Source organism: Chrysemys picta, chromosome 3 (assembly GCF_011386835.1).
Source record: "Chrysemys picta bellii isolate R12L10 chromosome 3, ASM1138683v2, whole genome shotgun sequence".
In the NCBI taxonomy this organism is placed as follows: Eukaryota; Metazoa; Chordata; order Testudines; family Emydidae; genus Chrysemys; species Chrysemys picta.
This window is the reverse complement of record NC_088793.1, coordinates 38,932,057-38,953,034: the sequence shown is the minus strand read 5'-3', so window position 1 is coordinate 38,953,034 and position 20,978 is coordinate 38,932,057. Positions and strand designations below refer to the sequence as shown.

The 20,978-nt window shown below is 41.2% G+C and overlaps 1 protein-coding gene across 20 annotated transcripts in view; it reads right to left on the bottom strand.

The window, feature by feature from the left end:
* MYT1L (myelin transcription factor 1 like) overlaps positions 1-20,978 on the bottom strand; it is a 386,408-nt gene that overhangs the window by 3,043 nt on the left and 362,387 nt on the right. For all 20 annotated transcript variants that reach the window (XM_065587748.1, XM_042848749.2, XM_065587757.1 and 17 more), the window contains 3 exons: positions 10,050-10,141; positions 4,257-4,360; positions 50-193 (listed from right to left, as the gene is read on the bottom strand). In XM_065587748.1, the coding sequence (XP_065443820.1) occupies positions 50-193; positions 4,257-4,360; positions 10,050-10,141 (340 nt within the window). The remainder of the gene's footprint in view (positions 1-49; positions 194-4,256; positions 4,361-10,049; positions 10,142-20,978) is intronic.

Below are 20,978 nucleotides of genomic sequence, written 5' to 3'. Positions count from 1 at the left end.
GTGAACTGAAGATCGCCAAATTCCTTAACTTGTGCTCTCAATCACTTACCATATGTGGCAGCTGGATATTAGCTAGACTATGAATTAAAGACTGGCTTAAATTGGCCAGTTCATGAAGAAGAGACTCATTTTGCTGTTCAATTACTTTGTTCTCCTCTTCTATCGTCTTCAAGTTGCTCTCCATTGTGGTAATCTAAAATGGACAAATTTGTGTACAATGTAATATAAGGCAAGCCGTTATAAAGCATGCGTTCTTGAAGTGAGTGATAACAGTAATATAAGAACAAAAAAGGGCCTTTTTGTTTAAATAAAAAGGTTTCACTTGTTTATAATTTTTTAAATAATTTTAAGAGGTTTTTCTGCTATGTACAACTGCAAATTATATGACTTTATTTTAACGGCTTGTCTTTTTTATGGTGGAAGTACTGATTTACCTTACATTTGATTGTACTGGCTTTGTATCAATTTTATATTTTTAAAATAAATATCCTTTTGTATTTAAAGGCACTTATAAGGGCCTCAAACTTGCAAGCTGATTCATGTGGGCAGACTCTTATATGTGCCTGGACCCCGGTGAAATCAATGGAGGCACCATATGGGTATAAGAATCCACCGGTATCCATGAGGTTGCAGGATCAGGGCTAGTGTGAGTAGATGATACATTTATCATATTTTTGTAGTATATGCCATATTAACTAAGTGTGCACAATCCTTTGCTGTCACCATTTGGCTCTTTGGAATTATATTTGCATTCAACCTATACTGCCCAATGAATATTCTCACAGAACTGCCAGTGAAAGCTAAAGAATTACACATTGTTGCACAATAGGTACAGCAAAATAATCGGGTAAGTGTGTCTTAGTACTATTCTTTCCTATATTTTTATGTTTTGCCTTATGTTACTAACAGCTTTCAATGTTTGTGTTTAATGACAAACAAAATGAAGTTTGCTGTATTTTATTAGCAATATATTTGTTGTTGTGTGGCCTTTATAAATATTCTCTAAGATGTAAAGGACTTAAAGACAGAACTTACGACATTTGATTACTGTCTCAAATAGTTTGAAATTCAGGAAAAGAAACTGTGTGTTGCATAAACATGAAGTGGTCTATATAAGTAACTTACTGGATGTGACAATACATGAAGTGGTCTATATAAGTAACTTACTGGATGTGAGACTGATATAAATACAGTGGTCACACTTACAAGATGTATTCTATTTGGAGAGATATTAGCATTTCCAACAGTGTTCCCCATTTTAAGTATACTGTTCAAACCTTTAGAATCTTTCTAAAATGAAGAAACTTTTAAAGCGTGACCAGTTTACATGGCTATTTAAATTCCATGACATAGGGCAACTCATCTCTTACCAAGTGTAAAATGTGTGTGTGTATAGGGTAAGATGTACATTGGCAAGAGGGTAGAAAATGAAGCCAAAGAAGCAGAAAAGAGGACAGAGAGCCAAATTCTCAAAGTGACAGTCACTTGGCTCTAATTTGACATCCACAATTAACTGCCGGTATAATAAATTATAGGAAAAAATGATAGTATTTTGATGTGAACTATCTCATTTGTCAGCACAAACAGTATGGAAGTCTGAAGGGGAGAAGATTTTTATGTGAACATCAGATGAGCCTAGGTCAGTATATTTTAACACGTTTGCTGGCACAATCAGACAGTTAGATGCCTCAAGTCTATCACTGTGGATTGTGGATTTTTGATAATTTGGTCTGTAACATTAATTGATAAAAGCAAATCTTTTCTTAAGAGCTTGGTGCACACATAAGACTAGCTGTCAAGTAGGTTTGACTTTGACTACTGATATTTATGCAGCAGATAATCCAAGCTGAGACACACATTGTCAATATTACAGGGGAACATTTCTTCGGGATGAATAGTTCTCAAACTATTTCTCCAGCATGCTGCAATAGGCACAAATAAGTTTTACTTTAACACAGAGAATGGAAAGACATTCCTGTTGCTATATTTTCAATTTGTGTATGTCAGAGACCAGGCCAAGCACATGCCCTAAACTCATGCTCTTTTTGGACTCCAGTGCTAAAGAGCCAGTCCTACTACATATGTGTAACTTTGTTTTTTTTTAATTCTTCTTAGCTAAGGTCAGTCATATTCCAAGTCATTATGTTTAATATTCATCCTTATATTTTTTAACATCAAAAGTAATAACTGGAGTCAGAGTATTGACCTCTTACATCAAGTATAATTAGGGCCCAGTCCTGGGAGGTGCTGAGAGCCATCAACTCCTATTGACTTCAATGGGAGTTGAAATTTCACAGTCTCTCATAGAATTGGTCCTTTAAGTGGTTGAGGACTGTTATCTGATAGATTTTTCCTCTTGGGCTAAACACTGAGAGATGCCGAGCACCTGAAACTGCATTGATTTTTGTGAAGTTCCAGGTAATCAGCACCTCTCAGGATTTAGCACACTGTTACCTTCATAAGATATCTGAAATGTAATTGGTACCATTAGTTACGGCTCATATCAAGTGACTTTTCATTTTTATTTTCAGTATATAAATTAAGTAAAGTTACAGAACAGAAACTGCTTTCTATATTATAAATTTTCTTTTACATATTTCCCAATTTATATAATGAATTTTGTTTGAAATCTACGTAACACAATGTATTTTTTATAATAGTATAGATTTTGTTAAGGTTAAGGTAAAATTTTATTGTCCAATACATTACATATTGACTGTGATAGTCTTAATGACCTTAATTTAGACCACTGCATATTCTTAGGAAATGTTCAAGGGATCTATTGCACATTTTGATGTGACACAGACTTGGAAAGGGGGTAAAAGTATTGATGACAAATATTTACTGTCACTAAAACAGTTGATAAAGACCTTAAGCTATCTGGGAGATTTGCCCCACCAGGTCTGTCCTTTTGAAATGAAAACTCATTTTCCTTTGGAGAACACAACAGGTTGAGAGTGTGACCCCTGAATTATTGTGAAGTCTTATTTTGTTGGGATTCTCCATTAGATGTCAATAGTTTTAGTGACAGTAAATATTTGTCATCAACACTTTTACCCCCTTTCCAAGTCTGTGTCACATCAAAATGTGCAATAGATCCCTTGAACATTTCCTAAGAATATGCAGTGGTCTAAATCCTCCAAACGAACTGGTTCTCCCCAACTTGATCCATTACCCTGTTTCCTAAGAGTGTACAATGGAACCAGTTTGAGAAGTGAAAGCTAGAAATAGTGTAAGGATTGTGTGTTTATTGTGTTGATACAAGTCTCCACCTAAAAGCCCTGATCCTACAAGTTCTTTCACACAAGAATAACTTTACGCTTGTGAGCAGCAGTATGATTATTTGAATACTGAGGGTGTTTCAGTTTTTTATTTAATTTTTCTATACAGCCATAATGTATTAGGTATTCATCCAGAAATCCAAACACTTGTGGCAGGTTACAGGATGAGATCTGGCCTAAGGAATACTGGAGTGCCCAGATGGAAGGCATTTAAAAAAAAAAAAACTTGCAAAAAGCCCTGTAAGTCTTAATGTGGACTGTACCTACTACACCTTATTGATATCAAACTGTGGGGAGACAAAGCATCATAAACTGCACTAGATATGAGAGCCGGTTGGAAAATGTAATTTCAATGGAAAGCAAACGAACCCCTACCCCATTTTCTATCCATCTACAGAAGTGGTCAAAAACCTCAACAAGAGATTTTCATGAAAAAGAGAAATGAAAATGTTCACAGTATAGTTCTCCATTTTCTGACCAATTCCTGTGGACCCCAAATAGGATGAAGCTGGGATATGGAGTACTTTCCAACCAAACAGTGGTCTGGTGCAGTTGCCATGGGGAGTGCTATACAATATTACAGGTGTAGCAATTGCTGCTTCTATGTGTACTCCTTCTGCAAGCAGAATGCCCTGGCCACTGCTGTGTTCTCCATCTACTAATGCCATGATTTAGCTGTCTGAGAATTTAACAGATACAAAGGTTGTATAAAATCTTATAAGAAGGAAATGCAAAGGTGGCTATTTAGCCATGACTTTCATTTTTTAAAACTGGTGGCTGCTGTGGTGGGAAATAACTACTTAACAGCACCACAGATACTGTTTTCTAAGCTTACAAATGTAAATTAAGAACATATGAAATATGAGCAAAAATGTGAGAGAAAACAATTTTTCCAAAGACAATTTTTCTCCTATATTTCTTTTGATCAATCACGTGTAAAAAGTAGCTAAATTTAAGGCTTCATAAAACTGTTACCTGAGTTCTGAGTTTAATCATATCAGCTTCCATCTGGGAATTGGATTCATTTAGTTCCTTGATTTCTTCATCTAGCTGCTTAATTTCTTCATCATTTTCTATACCTATGCAATATAAAAATGAAGGAGATATTAAAATAATTAAGCTATAAATCTGTGTTCTGCAACTGAGACATTTCATATTTGAAATTAAACTTATTAATGTAAAAAGTTCAGAAACACTAAGTCTCATCAAACTTCCCATTTGAAGTTAAACCCATATATTTCCCATCGTGTCTCTTTTAAGAACTGTGGTAATTTTCCAATGAGAATGGTAGAAACAGCTTAAATATACTGATTATGTCTTTGCATTATTAAAAATGTACCTCTGCTAATGAATTCTGCTGCATTGTCACACTTGACCTTTTTAAAAAATACTGGCAATGTCTCTTGTCCTTTTAAGGAAAGAAAAAATATCCTAACAAGGCAATAGTTTCAAGTCACAATTATCCCAAAATCATTTGCTCATATAATCAGGGGAAATGTTTCACAACACAGAAAAACTGTAAAATACCACTGTCAATCTGGACCACCTGCAGCCTCTGCCACCTCCATAGTTCATTACCTAATGGTCATTCCCGAATGACCTAGGGTAACATGTTCAGAAGTGTTCAGGTGACTCAGGAGTCTAAGTCCCATTTTCAAAAGTTACTTAAGCATTTAGGAGCCAGATTTTTAAAGGTATTTAAAAGACACAGATAGATGCCTGCTGGGATTTTCAAAAGTACCTATATGCCTAATTCACAATAATTTCAGTGGGAGTTAAGCACTTTAGAAAACCCAATAGGTGCCTATATGTCTCATTATGCACCAGAGCACCTAACTGCCTAAGTCCAACATTTAGGCACCATTGGCATTCCAAAACCTCTTCTCAGCTGCTGCCTAACATTGGAGGTACCTAAATTTCAAAAACTGGACATGCACTCTGTTGCCTAAATCCTGACATTTCTAACACACCTAACCCAGTGGGATTAACACTGCCTATCTTCCCTTTGGGGTCTGATCCAGTAGGCATGTTCAGTAAGGAAGTAAAATCCATTTTTTCATGTCTAAATGACATCATAGCAGAATTTTTGGAAGTCTTCTTGATCCATCGCTAACTTCACGCACTCATCAACTGATCTCTCCGTGATCTGCCACACACCATCTATCCATCTCCTCGCTGATCATCCCCTTGTATGATGACCCACCACCATTCCTTCCATGATAACTTTCTCGAGGATATTCCCATCTCTGTGCCTGGTGTGACCAAAGTACATAAATTCATTTTTATTGATTTCTAAGAGCAGAGTCTGCTTCTCTCCAATAATATTTCTAACATAAATGTTCATCTTTTCTGTCCAGGGATGGAGCCCCACTGGCAAGATAGGTGTTTTCTCGCTGAGAAACTTTTGGGCCTCTGGGGCTTTGGGTTGAGCTAGGGCTCTGAGCAGCTTATTAGTTGTGAGGCAAGGTCAGGGTTTAGGCAGCTTTGCAAAGGCTGAATGGTGGAAACTTAGTGCCAGGGAGACTTGGATGTGAACAGAGTTAGGCAGCAACTGAGTGGTGGCTTTGAAAATGTCAGTGGTGCTTACATGGAGTACTGAGGTGCCTAAAGAGGCAGATAGATGCCGAAGTATATTTAAGGAACTGGGCCTTTTGAAAATGGGACTTGGACTCTTAAGTAATTAGGTACTTTTGAAAATGTTACCTCTACAGCCCATTCCTTACCTATTGAAATTAATAGCAAAACTCACTGATTTCACCAGGAGTAGGATTTCACCAGGGCACCTCACTGATGGATATTGGTCTAGCTTCCTTCCTGTTCACAACACTGGAATGCTTTATTAAAGTTTGTAATGAACTACATCCATCGGTAGATGTGGGTTATAGGTCTTTGTCATTCATGCTGTTTCTGTCTGTGACAGTAGATACTAGAAAGCCCAAGACTGAATTATTGCGCTGGTTTATATCTTTAAGTTTTTGGTATTAATTACTATTGGTCTTGTATCTTCTTTGGTGACTCAAATTGCCCAAAGGAGATCCCTTTTGAGTCCTATTTAATTCTGTATTTATGTGCTTGCTATGCGATCACCAGATCCTCAGCTGATGTAAAGTCATGTAGCTCCATTGGCTTCAGTGGCGCTATGCTAATGTACACCGAGGATCTGGTCCTAAGTGTCACAACTAGATGGATGTCAATCCCTGTTGACCAAGGAATTTCTGTATTGCATGATCATCAGAGGAATTATAGTTTGCATAGTCAGTAGCTTTCTTGAAGAGAAGTGCAATTAGACTAAATGGCTACAGGTACATATAACACTGATCATCACATTTATTTTTGTTTTTCCAGTGGCTGGGGTGGAAATCTTTTTAATTCAGGAATCTTCCTTTTACGTATGTCTTTACTGGACACACTATAAAGTTATATTTCTCTAACCTCTCCAAGCTGTATCTTCACACAGGGGCAAAATGGACCAGATTTTTAAATATTGTTGCTACTGTATACACATTGTTCTGTACAACCTTCTCCAACTGTCCTTTAACCAAACCACCCATGCCTGACACACTAGTTTACTCATCAACCTTCCCTTCTGCACATCCCCTTCACAAAACTCCCCCATCATGACACTACTGGTTGCAGATGCTAGGTGTAGTAGTTTGGTGTATGGGAAGGGGTTGTTTGGTAAAGATGGTGCAGGAGAACTGAGTCTGTGGTAGTTGTGATAGTGATAAGGCACATGCCTGTGAATGGAGGAGTAGAGAGTATGCATTATTAGATTGCTTAACTTTTTATTTCCTTGTTTTGTGAGTTTTTGTCAGGTATGTGATATACCAGGTAACCCAGCCTTTTGTGTGTTGATTTCTTAGGGGTTTGTATGTTAAAGATGTCGAACTCACACATAAATTCCCACTATTCCCATTTCTCTTTTTACTCAAGAGCTCCCCTAGGCTAATGACCTTCCTGTGGCTTGTCACCTAGGAGATCCCACCTGTGGTGAAGCATGGGAAGTTTGTCAGGCCCAGGGGCTAGCTCAGTAACAGTGCTCCAGTTATCTAGGGAGGCTGCCCACCAGCTCCTACCCCTGTAGTTTTTATGGGTAAGGATATGTATGAGATAGGGTCAGGGAGATTAAGAAACTGGCAGGCAAACTCCATTGACAAGCTCCATTACTGAGCCAGCCCTTGGATCTGACAAAGCTCACTCAGTTTGCTACAGGGGGAACTACTCTGTGACAAACCATGGGAAGTTTTCTGGCTTGACCACTCTGAGGCAGGTTGTTGTGAAGGAAGTTTAAGTTGCCCTCAGCAAAGATGGCCACTGCTGTCCATAGTCAATGAGAGTGACCCTTATGAAAGATGTCCTTGCCGTCAGGAGGCAGCGAGGGGCACTATGAAGAGAAGCTGAACATAGGGATATAGAGAAGGCAGGAGTGGGACACTGGCCTCTCTGTGTGATGAGGAATGTAGAGTACAGCTGAAGAATATGCGGTATGTGTGCAGGAGGGAGTCTCATAGGGCAGCGGAGTAGGAAAGGTAGGTGTGAACTTGAATGGGCAGGGAAAAAAGAAGTAGGAAGGAGAATGTGATGGATAGGAGACTGCGAGGGGCAAAGCACCACATACATGAAAGACAGAAGACAATGGAGGAGCTTGGAGGGAGAATGTAAGTGGGGCAGGGAGGATACATAGGAGGCAGGATAGTGATTGGTGTAGGGGACGAGGAGGACAGATTGGCAGTGCCTCCACCTAAAGAGTTTGGAGAGGGTACGTGGAGTCTCCCTCCAGGCAGCCAGTGGGGAGGCACACATTTTTTGCTTGTGTGTTAAAGGTTGATTTTTGAACCTGATCATACACAAATGGCAGGTAGACAGCTCTCCCTAGAGGCTCAAAAACCAGAAGACGCTAAAAAGAAAATAAGTGATTTTTTTTAATCTCATGATTTTTAAACCAATCTCATGCCCTCATACACACTTAATTACAATCTTTCTGATGGATGGGGGTTTCTCTTGGTATGTCTGATTAATGATATTTTGCCACCAATAGATTATACATATCTTTAATGTGTCTTGCAGACACCAATACAGTTGACTATTAATGTGATAACTCTATATTCATTACATTTGTAACAACAAATTAATTCTGGATATTTTTAAGACTACTCCCCACTTCTCCCAAGTTCTAAAAGAACTCTGATGACTCTCCCATTTTTTCCTGACTATAGCCCTCCCCTTCACACCTTTGAAACGTCATAGCCTTTATTCTTCCAGCTAATGAGGAGTGCAGGGGATTCTTTCTGGAGCCAATCAAAGCTGCTTCTTAATTTCATAGTTCCAATTTGGGATATTTTAACTGCTTTGTAAATGAAGAGGTCCCGTGTAGTGATTATTATTTATTATAGGCTCCTTTATACTGTGGTAGTGCTTAGAGGCCAACCAAGTGAGGGCCTCATTGCGCTAGAGCTTAGATCATTAAAGGTATTTAAGCACCTAACTCCCACTGAAATCAACAGGAGTTAGGTGCCTAACTACCATTGAGGATCTGGGACTGGGAGCTGTATAAACATATAACAAATGAGAGTCCCTGACCTAATGAGATCACAGTCTAAATGGCAAGACATACTAGATGTATGAGACAAACAATTGGACTGGGATTAGGGGAGACAGGGTAACAAAATCATAGGCTGTGTGCAATTCTTACCCAGTCAGGAGCAATAAACACAAATTGTCACCTGGCTAGCTGTTAACAGATGGCAACATTCCATAAGCATTAAGGAAGTGGTAAATTTTGAGAAGGGACTTGAAGGTGGAAAAGATGGCAGCTTTATGGATTTTGGATGGCAGCTTATCACATGTGTAAGGGATGAGATTAATGGTTCAGGAAAAATAAGCACCTCTCATTAAATTCCAAACTTAAAGTTGCAACTGTGTTGGTCCCAGGATATTAGAGAGACAAGGTGGGATATTAGAGAGACTTCTGTTGGTGAGAGATACAAGCTTTCAAACTCTCTCACCAACAAAAGTTGGTCCAATAAAACATATTATCCACCTTGTCTCTCTAAAGTTTAAAAAGTACTTTCCCTTGGATTGTATATGAACTGCTGAAAGTGCTTTTCATGCAACTCCAACATGGCTGGGATGTTGGATATAATACAGCTTTATGATATTGCTTTGCCAGTATTTGTCCTGGAGCACAACTGCAGGAAGGTAGAAAGTAGTTTTGTATAGTTTTCCATTGATCAACAGGTTCCAAGCCAGGAATGTGGGCCTCCAGATTGGCCAGAGGATTTCCTGAAGATGATTAGCACAAAGCCCTCTGGATCTGACTTTCAGAAGTGCTGAGCACCTACAATTCCAATTGAAACCAGTGGGGGTTGGGTGTGCTCAGCACCTCTGAAAATCAGGTCCCGTCCTCTTCTGAGCAGTTGAGCAATGTGAGACCCATTGGCCCACCTTGGAGCATCAGACTTGAGTCAGAAAAAACACAGCATTTTATTATATTGGGAAATATTTACACAGCTACCCCTGTGTAAATCCAGAATCTCCTCAATAAAGCCAATAGAGTTTTTCAGATTTTCTCTGGTGTAACTCAGGCCAGAATCTGACCTACTGTATTTCTGGCTCAGGTTTCAATAGCATGGACATCAGTTGCATTGCTTTCTAAAATGATCTCATTCATGATATACACTAAGAAAGACTTATAAAAAGGCCCACATAGCAATGTGTCTTTTATCTTGCAAAGAGGTAATATTTAAAAGAGAATGATTAAAATTTTACCATTACTGGCCCGTTGCTTTATTGTTAGCATCTGTTCTCCAGACAGCTTTGCTTTCTTCATGGCGGAAGTGGCTCTGGGGCATCCTGATAGACTGTGAATGATAAGAAAATAAAGAGCCTATTAAATTGTAATAGATCAAGACAATAAATTTGTCAACTAAAACTGTCATGACAATAACATCTGAGAAGAAGTTTATCTCCACTCTGCACCAAAATGATAGGGTACCTGGTTATGAAAGAGAGGGAGGAGCTTCATAAATGATTTTTTTATTTTATTTTTCTGCCCCCACCTCTTTTTGAATGTGCAGATTATATATAAATCCAAGGAAATGCATTTTATGTACAAAATCTAAACTAGGAAAAGAACAATGCAGCCTTTTAGCGACGTTATACCCATAAAAAACCTACCTTCTAAAAAGGATTACTGCTTAAATGCTCCATTGAAACAAAACGCTATCTGCCCTACTCCTTTCAACTCAAAAACCCAAACACGGGAACTCTGAATTTCAAGGACTGAGGGAACTGGCTAGCTCTAACTGTGTCTTTAATAACGAGCTCTTTTGAATGACTAGCCCTTTTTAAGTATGCTCGTTTTTATAGATATAACCTATTACTATATTTGAATTGTTCTTTTTCTAAATTGCTTTTTAAAACATGTAAATTACTTTGGATCAGATTTTTGTTTGGACTTTGGAAAAGTGCATTCCCAACCTACGATGAGACCTGCATGTAAAATGAGATTTAACACTGTATTTCAGGGTTCACTCCTCCACTATCTCATTCTATGTACAGAGTCCTAGACATTATTTTGGGGACATTAGTATATTAGTTCTATATACTAATACATGAAATACATACAAATAATTATTTAAATATTTTTTTGAAATGTGGAGAATTTTGATGAAGACAATTAAGAACAGCAATCCATTTAAAACGGAAAGAATTAGACGTATGAGGCAATTTTTCTATATACAACTACAATCCCAACAGAATTTCAATTCAGCATCTCTGAAATGTAGGACAAACCATTTATCCAGTTAAGCTTATACATTCATTGATTAATACCCATAGTAATGCAGAGGTACTGTATTATATTGGGCATCTCAGAAATCCATTCAGCCAAGATTCAATATCCCTTACTGATCAATTTTCAGTTAATCAGCAGTTCCCGTCATTTGCAGATGTGATCAAAAAAATCTGGAAACTCAGATTTAATTGTTGGCCAAAAAAACCCAACAATCCACTAGTATTTAGACATCTGACTGTCTCAGACTTTAAAAAATTGTAGGTGAAATCCTGGCCCAACTCAAGTCAATAGCAGTTTTGCCACTGAATTTAGAGGACCAAGATTTCACCATGTATTTTTTTAAAAGTGTCCCTAAGTGTGGTACATTTAAAAGTGTGCCTACATTCCCCAAATGTTGAACTGTCTCTCATATTATGCTCATCCTCTAATCACACCATGCAAAAGAATATGTCATCAGAATGCATTCTAATTGTTCTATTCTGGCAAAGGATGTTGGGACAGATTGTGCTCACACTCAGCAATTAACTGTGGCACAAAACTGTTCTCAGTCTCAAAAATCCTGTCCTTAATATGGCACTGTGTAGTAGAATCGGCAGGAGAAAAAAGATGTCTAAGGTCATTATAAGCTGGAGTATTATGTTCCCATTTCTATCAGTCTTTAAAAGCAGAGGACATTCTGAAATGTTTCCAAAATCAATTCTACATTCTTTCAGCACAAACATATTCAAGATTTAATAACACATTTCAACTCTAGATTCCACAGGTTACATATATTCTTCTGCATACTGTGAAATTTGCACTTTGTTCCCAAGACTAGAGTGGACTGTTTCTACAGTTTTTTAATTGTTCACATGTCAAGCTTAAATGCAGAATCATAGAAATATAGAATATCACGGTTGGAAGAGACCTCAGGAGGTCATCTAGTCCAACCCCCTGCTCAAAGCAGGACCAATTCCCAACTAAATCATCCTAGCCAGGGCTTTGTCAAGCCTGACCTTAAAAACCTCTAAGGAAGGAGATTCTACCACCTCCCTAGGTAACCCATTCCAGTGCTTCACCACCCTCCTAGTGAAATAGTGTTTCCTAATATCCGACCTAAACCTCCCCAACTGCAACCTGAGACCATTACTCCTTGTTCTGTCATCTGGTACCACTGAGAACAGTCTAGATCCATCCTCTTTGGAACCCCCTTTCAGGTAGTTGAAAGCAGCTATCAAATCCCCCCTCATTCTTCTCTTCTGCAGACTAAACAATCCCAGTTCCCTCAGCTTCTCCTCATAAGTCATGTGCTCCAGACCCCTAATCATTTTTGTTGCCCGCCGCTGGACTCTTTCCAATTTTTCCACATCCTTCTTGTAGCGGGCCCAAAACTGGACACAGTACTCCAGATGACGCTTCACCAATGTCAAATGATCACGTCCCTTGATCTGCTGGCAATGCCCCTACTTATACAGCCCAAAATGCCGTTAGTGTTCTTGGCAACAAGGGCACACTGTTGACTCATATCCAATTTCTCATCCACTAGAACCCCTAGGTCCTTTTCTGCGGAACCACTTCCTAGCCATTCGGTCCCTAGTCTGTAACAGTGAATGGGATTCTTCCGTCCTAAGTGCAGGACTCTGCACTTGTCCTTGTTGAACCTCATCAGGTTTCTTTTGGCCCAATATTCTAATTTGTCTAGGTCCCTCTGTATCCTATCCCTACCCTCCAGCGTATCTACCACTCCTCCCAGTTTAGTGTCATCTTCAAACTTGCTGAGAGTGCAGTCCACACCATCCTTTAGATCATTAATGAAGATATTGAACAAAACCGGCCCCAGGACCGACGCTTGGGGCACTCCACTTGAAACTGGTTGCCAACTAGACATGGAGCCATTGATCACTACTTGTTGAGCTCGACGATCTATCCACCTTTCTATCCACCTTATAGTCCATTCATACAGCTCATACTTCTTTAACTTGCCGGCAAGAATACTATGGGAGACCGTATCAAAAACTTTGCTAAAGTCAAGGAATAACACATCCGCTGCTTTCCCCTCATCCACAGACCCAGTTATCTCCTCATAGAAGGCAATTAGGTTAGTCAGGCATGACTTGCCCTTGGTGAATCCATGCTGACTGTTCCTGATCACTTTCCTCTCCTCTAAATGTTTCATAATTGATTCCTTGAGGACCTGGTCCATGATTTTTCCAGGGACTGAGGTGAGGCTGACTGGCCTGTAGTTCCCCGAATCCTCCTTCTTCCCTTTTTTAAAGATGGGGACTACATTAGCCTTTTTCCAGTCATCCAGGACCTCCCCCGATCGCCAGGAGTTTTCAAAGATAATGGCCAATGGCTCTGCAATCACATCCGCCAACTCCTTTAGCACCCTCAGATGCAGCGCATCTGGCCCCATGGACTTGTGCTTGTCTAGTTTTTCTAAATAGTCCCGAACCACTTCTTTCTCCATAGAGGGCTGGTCACCTCCTCTCCATACTGTGCTGCCCAGTGCAGCAGTCTGCGAGCTGACCTTGTTTGTGAAGATGGAGGCAAAAAAAGCATTGAGTGCATTAGCTTTTTCCACATCCTCTGTCACTAGGTTGCCTCCCTCATTCAGTAAGGGGCCCACACTTTCCTTGACTTTCTTCTTGTTGCTAACATACCTGAAGAAACCCTTCTTGTTACTCTTAACATCTCTTGCTAGCCGCAACTCCAAGTGTGATTTGGCCTTCCTGATTTCACTCCTTCATGCCTGAGCAATATTTTTATACTCCTCCCTGGTCATTTGTCCAATCTTCCACTTCTTGTAAGCTTCTTTTTTGCGTTTAAGATCAGCAAGGATTTCACTGTTAAGCCAAGCTGGTCTTCTGCCATATTTAATATTCTTTCTACACATCGGGATGGTTTGTTCCTGCAACTTCAATAAGGATTCTTTAAAATACAGCCAGCTTTCCTGGACCCCTTTCCCCCTCATGTTATTCTCCCAGGGGATCCTGCCCATCAGTTCCCTGAGGGAGTCAAAGTCTGCTTTTTTGAAGTCCAGGATCCGTATTCTGCTGCTCTCCTTTCTTCCTTGTGTCAGGATCCTGATCTCGACCATCTCATGGTCACTGCCTCCCAGGTTCCCATCCACTTTTGCTTCCCCTACTAATTCTTCCCGGTTTGTGAGCAGCAGGTCTAGAAGAGCTCTGTCCCTAGTTGGTTCCTCCAAAACTTGCACCAGGAAATTGTCCCCTATACTTTCCAAAAACTTCCTGGATTGTCTGTGCACCGCTGTATTGCTCTCCCAGCAGATATCAGAACCAGTACAACAGTTAATTTTTCTCCTTAATTACCTAGGTATGTGCAATATGGAACCAATTTCTGAGGGATATGGTAGCTTCTCCATCACTTGGATTTTTTAAATAAAGACTCTATTTCTTACTACAAGATATGCTCCAGTTCAACCACAAGTTATCAAGCTTGATCCAACAATCATTAGATGAAGTTGTATGGCATGTGTCCTGCAGGAGGTCAAATTAGATGATTGTATTTGTTCCTATTGATCTTAAAATTATGACTTTCCAACACTGACGTTCACTCATTAAAATATACTACTCTGAATGGTCTGAATTATCACATCTACAAGGTTCTGAATTATTACTATTAAGCAGAACTGAACAGGGACAATTTCCGCCCCCCAAAAAAATTACAATTTCTAACCCCATTTTCCATCAATATTTTTAAAATTGATGTTTGCTGGTTCTATTATTGAAATAATATATTATAATAAACTATGGCTATTATTATCAGTGTGATCTAGTGGATAGGGCTCTAGGCTGGGAGGCAGGAAACCTAGGTTCTGTTCCCAACTCTGCCACTGACCTGCTGCGTGACCTTAGACAAATCACTTTATTTCCCTTGCTCTCTCCTTGATTTGTTTTGTTTATTTAGAAGTAAACTTTTCAGGACAGGGACTGTCGCTAGTTATGTATGTCACAGTTCCGGGTTAACAGTACCCTGGTCTCCTTTGTGGTCTTCTCCAGGGCACCCCTTTAGATCTCAGGACTCCAGCAATCACTGCTCTCCCTCACCCTCTAAATAGGGGATTTAGGCTTGCAGTCCCCACTACAATTCACTGTCATCACAACAGATCTGACTTTAGTCCAGAATCTACAGTCTGTTTGTTCTCAGGGACAATGACAAGGTGACCAGTCAGCCTTCATGGAGCCCAGTATATTTGTTTTAGAATAAAAGAATTATAAAGGACACAAATAATAAAACAAGATGCAGTCTACAGACATGCTAGGTGTCACCCATATTCCACATGGAAACCCTGGTAGGTTCCAGGACTTCAAACCCTTCCAGCAGGATTTTGCCCTCTTGGTTACAATCAAAATGAAGGCCCCTGAATCAGTTTATGCTGACTCTTTATGGCAAAACCCTTTCTTTGTCTCCTGGGCCTCTTGAACCCAGTCTGAATGAGTTTATGCAGTTCCTCCCAGGGCTTGTACTTCTCCGGAGTTGTTTACCTGTCCCAGGATTTTCAGTAATCAGTTCCTGAAGTGAATTTGGTAACCTTCCCCCATGCACATGGGCACCGGGTTTGTATAATTTTTGGTGGTGCCCAGAATGGATCCAAGCAGAGCCATCCTGTCTGTAGGACAGACCGGGGCAACCGTCTTGGGCCCTGTGCTTTGGGGGGCCTCGCACTTCAGGGGGACACAGGTCCAGGGCGGCCTGGGGGAGTTAGCGGGGGGCCTGGCACCGGCAGCGGCGAGCAACCTGGCCCCAGCCCGCTCCGCTCAGCCCCGCCCGCCCTACTGGCTCCCGGCGTTGATCGGGGGGGGGGGGGGAGGAGGCAGAAGCCAGAAAGAGGCGGGGTGGGGGCTTGAGGGAAAGGGTGGAATGGGAACAGGGAGGGGGTGGAGCAGGGGTGGGAAGAGGTGGGGCAGAGGTTTGTGGGGAGGGGTGGAGTGGGGGCAGGACGTGGGTGGAGCAGGGGTGGGAATAGGCGGGGCAGGGTGGAGCGGAGCAAAGCAGGGTGGGCTGGGGCCGGGTTGCTCACTGCTGCCAGTGCTAGGTTCCCAACTACCCCCCCCAGACTGCCCTGGATTCCGCATCCCCCTGAAGCGCAGGGGCCCCCAAAGCATGGGGCCCAGGGCGGTTGCCCCGGTCCGTCCCATGGACAGGACGGTTCTGAAAATATAAGCCCAAACATTGGTGGAGCTTTTGGCCCATGTTCCTGAATATTCGTGGAGCACCATATAACTCGCTGCCTATGCCCATGCATCTAGAATACAATCCCTGGCCCATAAATAACATTTATAAAATTGATACCATAATCTGAAAGATATTGCATGTGTCTGTTATATCTGGCACAATGTGTTTGTACAGCGTCTATCACAGTGGGGCCTGACCTTGTGGAAGAACTGAGTTTTGGGGAAGAACTGAAATAACAACAGTTTAATGCCTCTGTGGATCAAAACTATGGCACGATTAAAGAGTGGCATAGAGAAATTTTCACAGAGGTTTGTGAGAGATACATCACTGGCACAACAGAGGGAATGGAGGATAACAGGATAAAACTTTAGGGTTCTGTACCATTTTAATTATCTTGAACCACTCTCTCTCTTTTAGCCCTCCGTTTAAGCTTTTACCCCACGTCTATGGCAGGCTGAAGGGTCCAATTTTCAGCGAGGGTGAGGAATCTGATCCCTAGCAATCATACCATGATGGTGTTTATTTTGTGAAGCCAGTAGAGAAGAGCCCACAGAAATTCAAATGTGGAAGTGGCCAGCCTGTTCCTCCTGCATTACGGGATAGTCTCCTAGAGCACAGGCTCTTCCGGGCTGTCACTGCAGCGATGTTTGTGTTGCCATGCAAAAATCATCCTCTTGTGACAGAAATATTATCTCGCAGTGTTGTGATGTGCCATTAAGATGTTACCAACAGTGAACTAATTAAAAGTTCTGGGTAACAGACCATATTGCTCCTTTAAGACAGAGACCAGGTCTAGCACTATCTTGACCCTCGTTTTAGTCCTTGCTGGGAGTTGTAGTCTGGGAATTGCGGACTACCACAGCATGGCTTGCTGGGAAAAGAAGCTAATGTATATAAGCAGCTCTGATTCCTCATCACATGGAAAGACTAGGAAGAAGTAGGAGCTGTTTTTCCTATAGAGAGCATGGCTGGACTTAAGATAGAGGGCAGGGAAGTTTGCAGGATATTGACACAGACCTGCTGTGGAGAAACTGCAACCTCAGAAATTAGTCCGGGGAAAGAATTTTGTTTTCTTTGGGCTTTTGTTGTGTATTTGACTGGCGAGCCTGTGCCCTGAGAAGTAGATTAGCTTGCCTAGGGAGCAAGTCATGGACAGATCCCAAGAGAACAGAACGTAAGGGACTGAGTTAAACTTTTTAGTTGGCCACACATTATCCCAGGAAGTGGGGAAGGAAGTGGCTTTGGAGAAACAAATGCAGATAGTCTGAGGCTCAGCAGCAACAACTGATTCCTGTCCTGGGGCCTGAGGCCACAGCTCCCTGATGGGAGGGAACCTGTGTCATGATGACTTGTACACTGGATCATAGACTTGTAGACTCTAAGGTCAAAAGGGATCATCATGATCATCTAGCCTGACCTCCTGTACATTGCAGGCCACCGTACCTCACCCATCCATTCCTGGAATAGACCCCTAATTTCTGGCTGAGTTACTGAAGTCCTCAAAGCAGGGTTTAAAGACTTCAAGATACAGAGAATCCACCATTTAAACTAGTTTAAACATACAAGTGACCCGTGCCTCATGCTGCAGAGGAAGGCGAAACCCCCCCAACCCAAATATGGTGATCAGTTAGACCCTGAGTATGTGAGCAAGACCCATCAGCCAGACACCTGGGAAAGAATCCTCTGTAATAACTCAGAGCCCGCCCCATCTAGTGTCCCATAACCAGATGTTGGAGATATTTTCTGCTAGAAGTCGCAGATTGGCTACATGCCATTATAGGCAGTCTCATCATACCACCCCCTCCATAAACTTATCAAGCTCAGTCTAGAAGCCAGTCAGGTTTTCTGCCCCCACTGCTCCACTAGGAAGGCTGTTCCAGAACTTCACTTCTCTGTTGGTTGAAAACCTTCGTCTAATTTCAAGCCTAAACTTGTTGATGGCCAATTTATATCCATTTGTTCTTGGGTCCACCATGGCGCTCAACTTAAATAACTCCTCTTCCTCCCTGGTATGTATCCCTCTGATGTATTTATATAGAGCAATTCTATCTCCCCTCAGACTTCTTTTGATTCGGCTCAACAAGCCAAGCTCTTTGCATCTCCTCTCATAAGGTACATTTCCATTCCTCAGATCATCCTAGCAGCCCTTCTGTGCACCTGTTCCAGTTTGAATCCATCTTTCTTAAACATGGGAGACAAGAATTGCACATAGTATTCCAAATGAGGTTTCACCAGTGCCTTTTATAATGATACTAACACTTCCCTGTCTCTACTGGAAATACCTAGCCTGATGCATCCTAGGATTGCATTAGCCTTTTTCATGGCTGTATCACATTGGCAGCTCATAGTCATCCTGTGATCAACCAATATATCCAGGTCTATCTCCTCCTCTGAGACTTCCAACTGATATGTCCCCAGTTTATAGGAAAATTCTTGTTGTTGGTCCCTGGGATTGCTAGGGTTCAGAGTTCATGTGGCATTATAATGAATGGGGTAGTTCACACTTTTCTTTGCCCTACTATTTCCCTTTGTCTCTCTGAGGAGCCAGACAAATGAGACAACAGTGTATTCACGCAAAATCAGATTAACTCCGTCCCCATAAGGTCTAGAAATTTAATAAAAAAAAAAAGAAGCAAGCCTAAATTCTGCAGGAAATAATGGGGCCAACAGAAAAGTCTCGATCCCTGGCCCAGTTCTAATTTTAACTGTCGTATGTGTGTATCTTGTTGAAATGTTTACAATCATATAATGAAATGAGTTGGGAATCTTGGAAGCAGGCAGACCCCACTCTCTGCTGGTAAACACTCCACTTACTTCTGCCTGCACTACAGATGTGATTCACCTCCCCAAATGGTGATTACTAGCTGCTGCTCCAAGTTGGAAACAATCAGGGGAAGGCAGGTCACACTGGAACGTTAGCCCAGGTACAGGGAAGAATTAGCATAATGCCAGTAGTGTGCTAAAGTGGAGAGGGTGGGCCAAGGGCAGAAATAAGATTATCAGGAAGAATGAAGCTGAGAAACTACTACGGAAATGGAAGGAGTTATTGGTCGCCAGAAGAAGAAAGAAAGGGAGAGCGAGGAGGAGGATGGAGTGAGGCAGGACTTCTGCCAGATTAAGGAGAGAGTATAGGAATTTACTTGCCTCCAGTCCTTCAGGAGAGAGAACAAAACATGAATAAAATCTGCTTCAGTGTTCAAACAATTAAAGCAGAATTTACCCTCAATGCCTCAAAAATCACTGACTTTTCTAAAAACAACCCCAACCAATAGAAATAATTTACCAGATTATTTAGTTGTTTCAACAGAATAATACATATCAACTCACATCAGACATACGGCCTTTATAATTCACTTCTGAGTCATAGGTCTTCCACTACAAGTGGGATTAGTGTGTAATCCTGTTTTAGCTCATTTTTAATGCTCTAGTGCCTTATAAACGTTACGTTGGCTTTTATACAGACATACATAACTCAGGTTTGTTCACTGTAGTAAAGAACATCACCGTTTCTGTACAGTGCAAAGTAATTAAGGTTACCTTGGTTGAGGTTGCCATTATTCTCACATAAATGAGAATCATCATGGGCAGGCAGTGCATTTGAGCATGCAACTCACAACCCTCAGGGACAGTGGATGCAAGAGTGGCTTCACTGGAGGAACATAAACGTTCAGGGACACAGTAGAGATGTCCTATCTACTGTCCGACTGCCCCTGGGCTGTTAAGAAAGATGAAAGTCTCAAGACAGGAAAGCATCAAGCTGGAGCGGAGGGAAATGATCCCATAGTCAGGGCCCACCTTCCAGATGATGTCATGGTATCCACTTGCACTGAGGATACCCTTCCGGGAGCAATTATTAAGAAGGACAGGTAATAATAGTAGGGGATTTGATTATTAGAAATATAGATACTTGGGTTTGTGATGACTGGGAGAGCTTCATAGTGAATTGCCTGCTGGGTAGGAAAGCAGTGGATCTCTTGAGACATGTAGATAGCCTTCTATGTAGTGCTGGGGAGGAGCCAATGGTGATGGAACATGTAGGTACCAGTGACATAGGGAAAGGGAGGAGAGAGGTCCTGGAGGCCAAATTTAGGTTGCTACATAAGAGATTGAAGTCCAGGACCTCTATGGTAGCATTCCTACACCTACTATAAAGTGGGTACATAACTGGCTGAAAAACCATTCCCAGAGAGTAGTTATCAGTGGTTCACAGTCAAGCTGGAAGGGCATATCAAATGGGTCTTTCAGGGATCAGTTCTGGGTCCGGTTCTGTTCAATATCTTCCTCAATTATTTAGATAATGGCATGTTTGTGGATGATACCAAGATGAGAGGGATTGCAAGTGCTTTGGAGGACAGGATTAAAATTCAAAATGATCTGGAAAAAATGGTCTAAAATAAATAGGATGAAATTCAATAAGGACAAATGCAAAGTACTCCACTTAGGAATGAACAATCAGTTGCACACATACAAAATGGGAAATGACTGCCTAGTACTGTGAAAAAGGATCTGGGGGTTATAGTGGATCACAAGCTAAATATGAGTCAACAAGGGAAAACTGTTGCAAAAAAAGCAAACAACGTTCTGGGATGTATTAACAGGAGTGTTGTAAGCAAGACACGAGAAGTAATTCTTCCACTCTTCTCTGGGTTGATTAGTCCGCAACTGGAGTATTGTGTCCAGTTCTGGGCACCACATTTCAGGAAAGATGTGGACAAATTGGA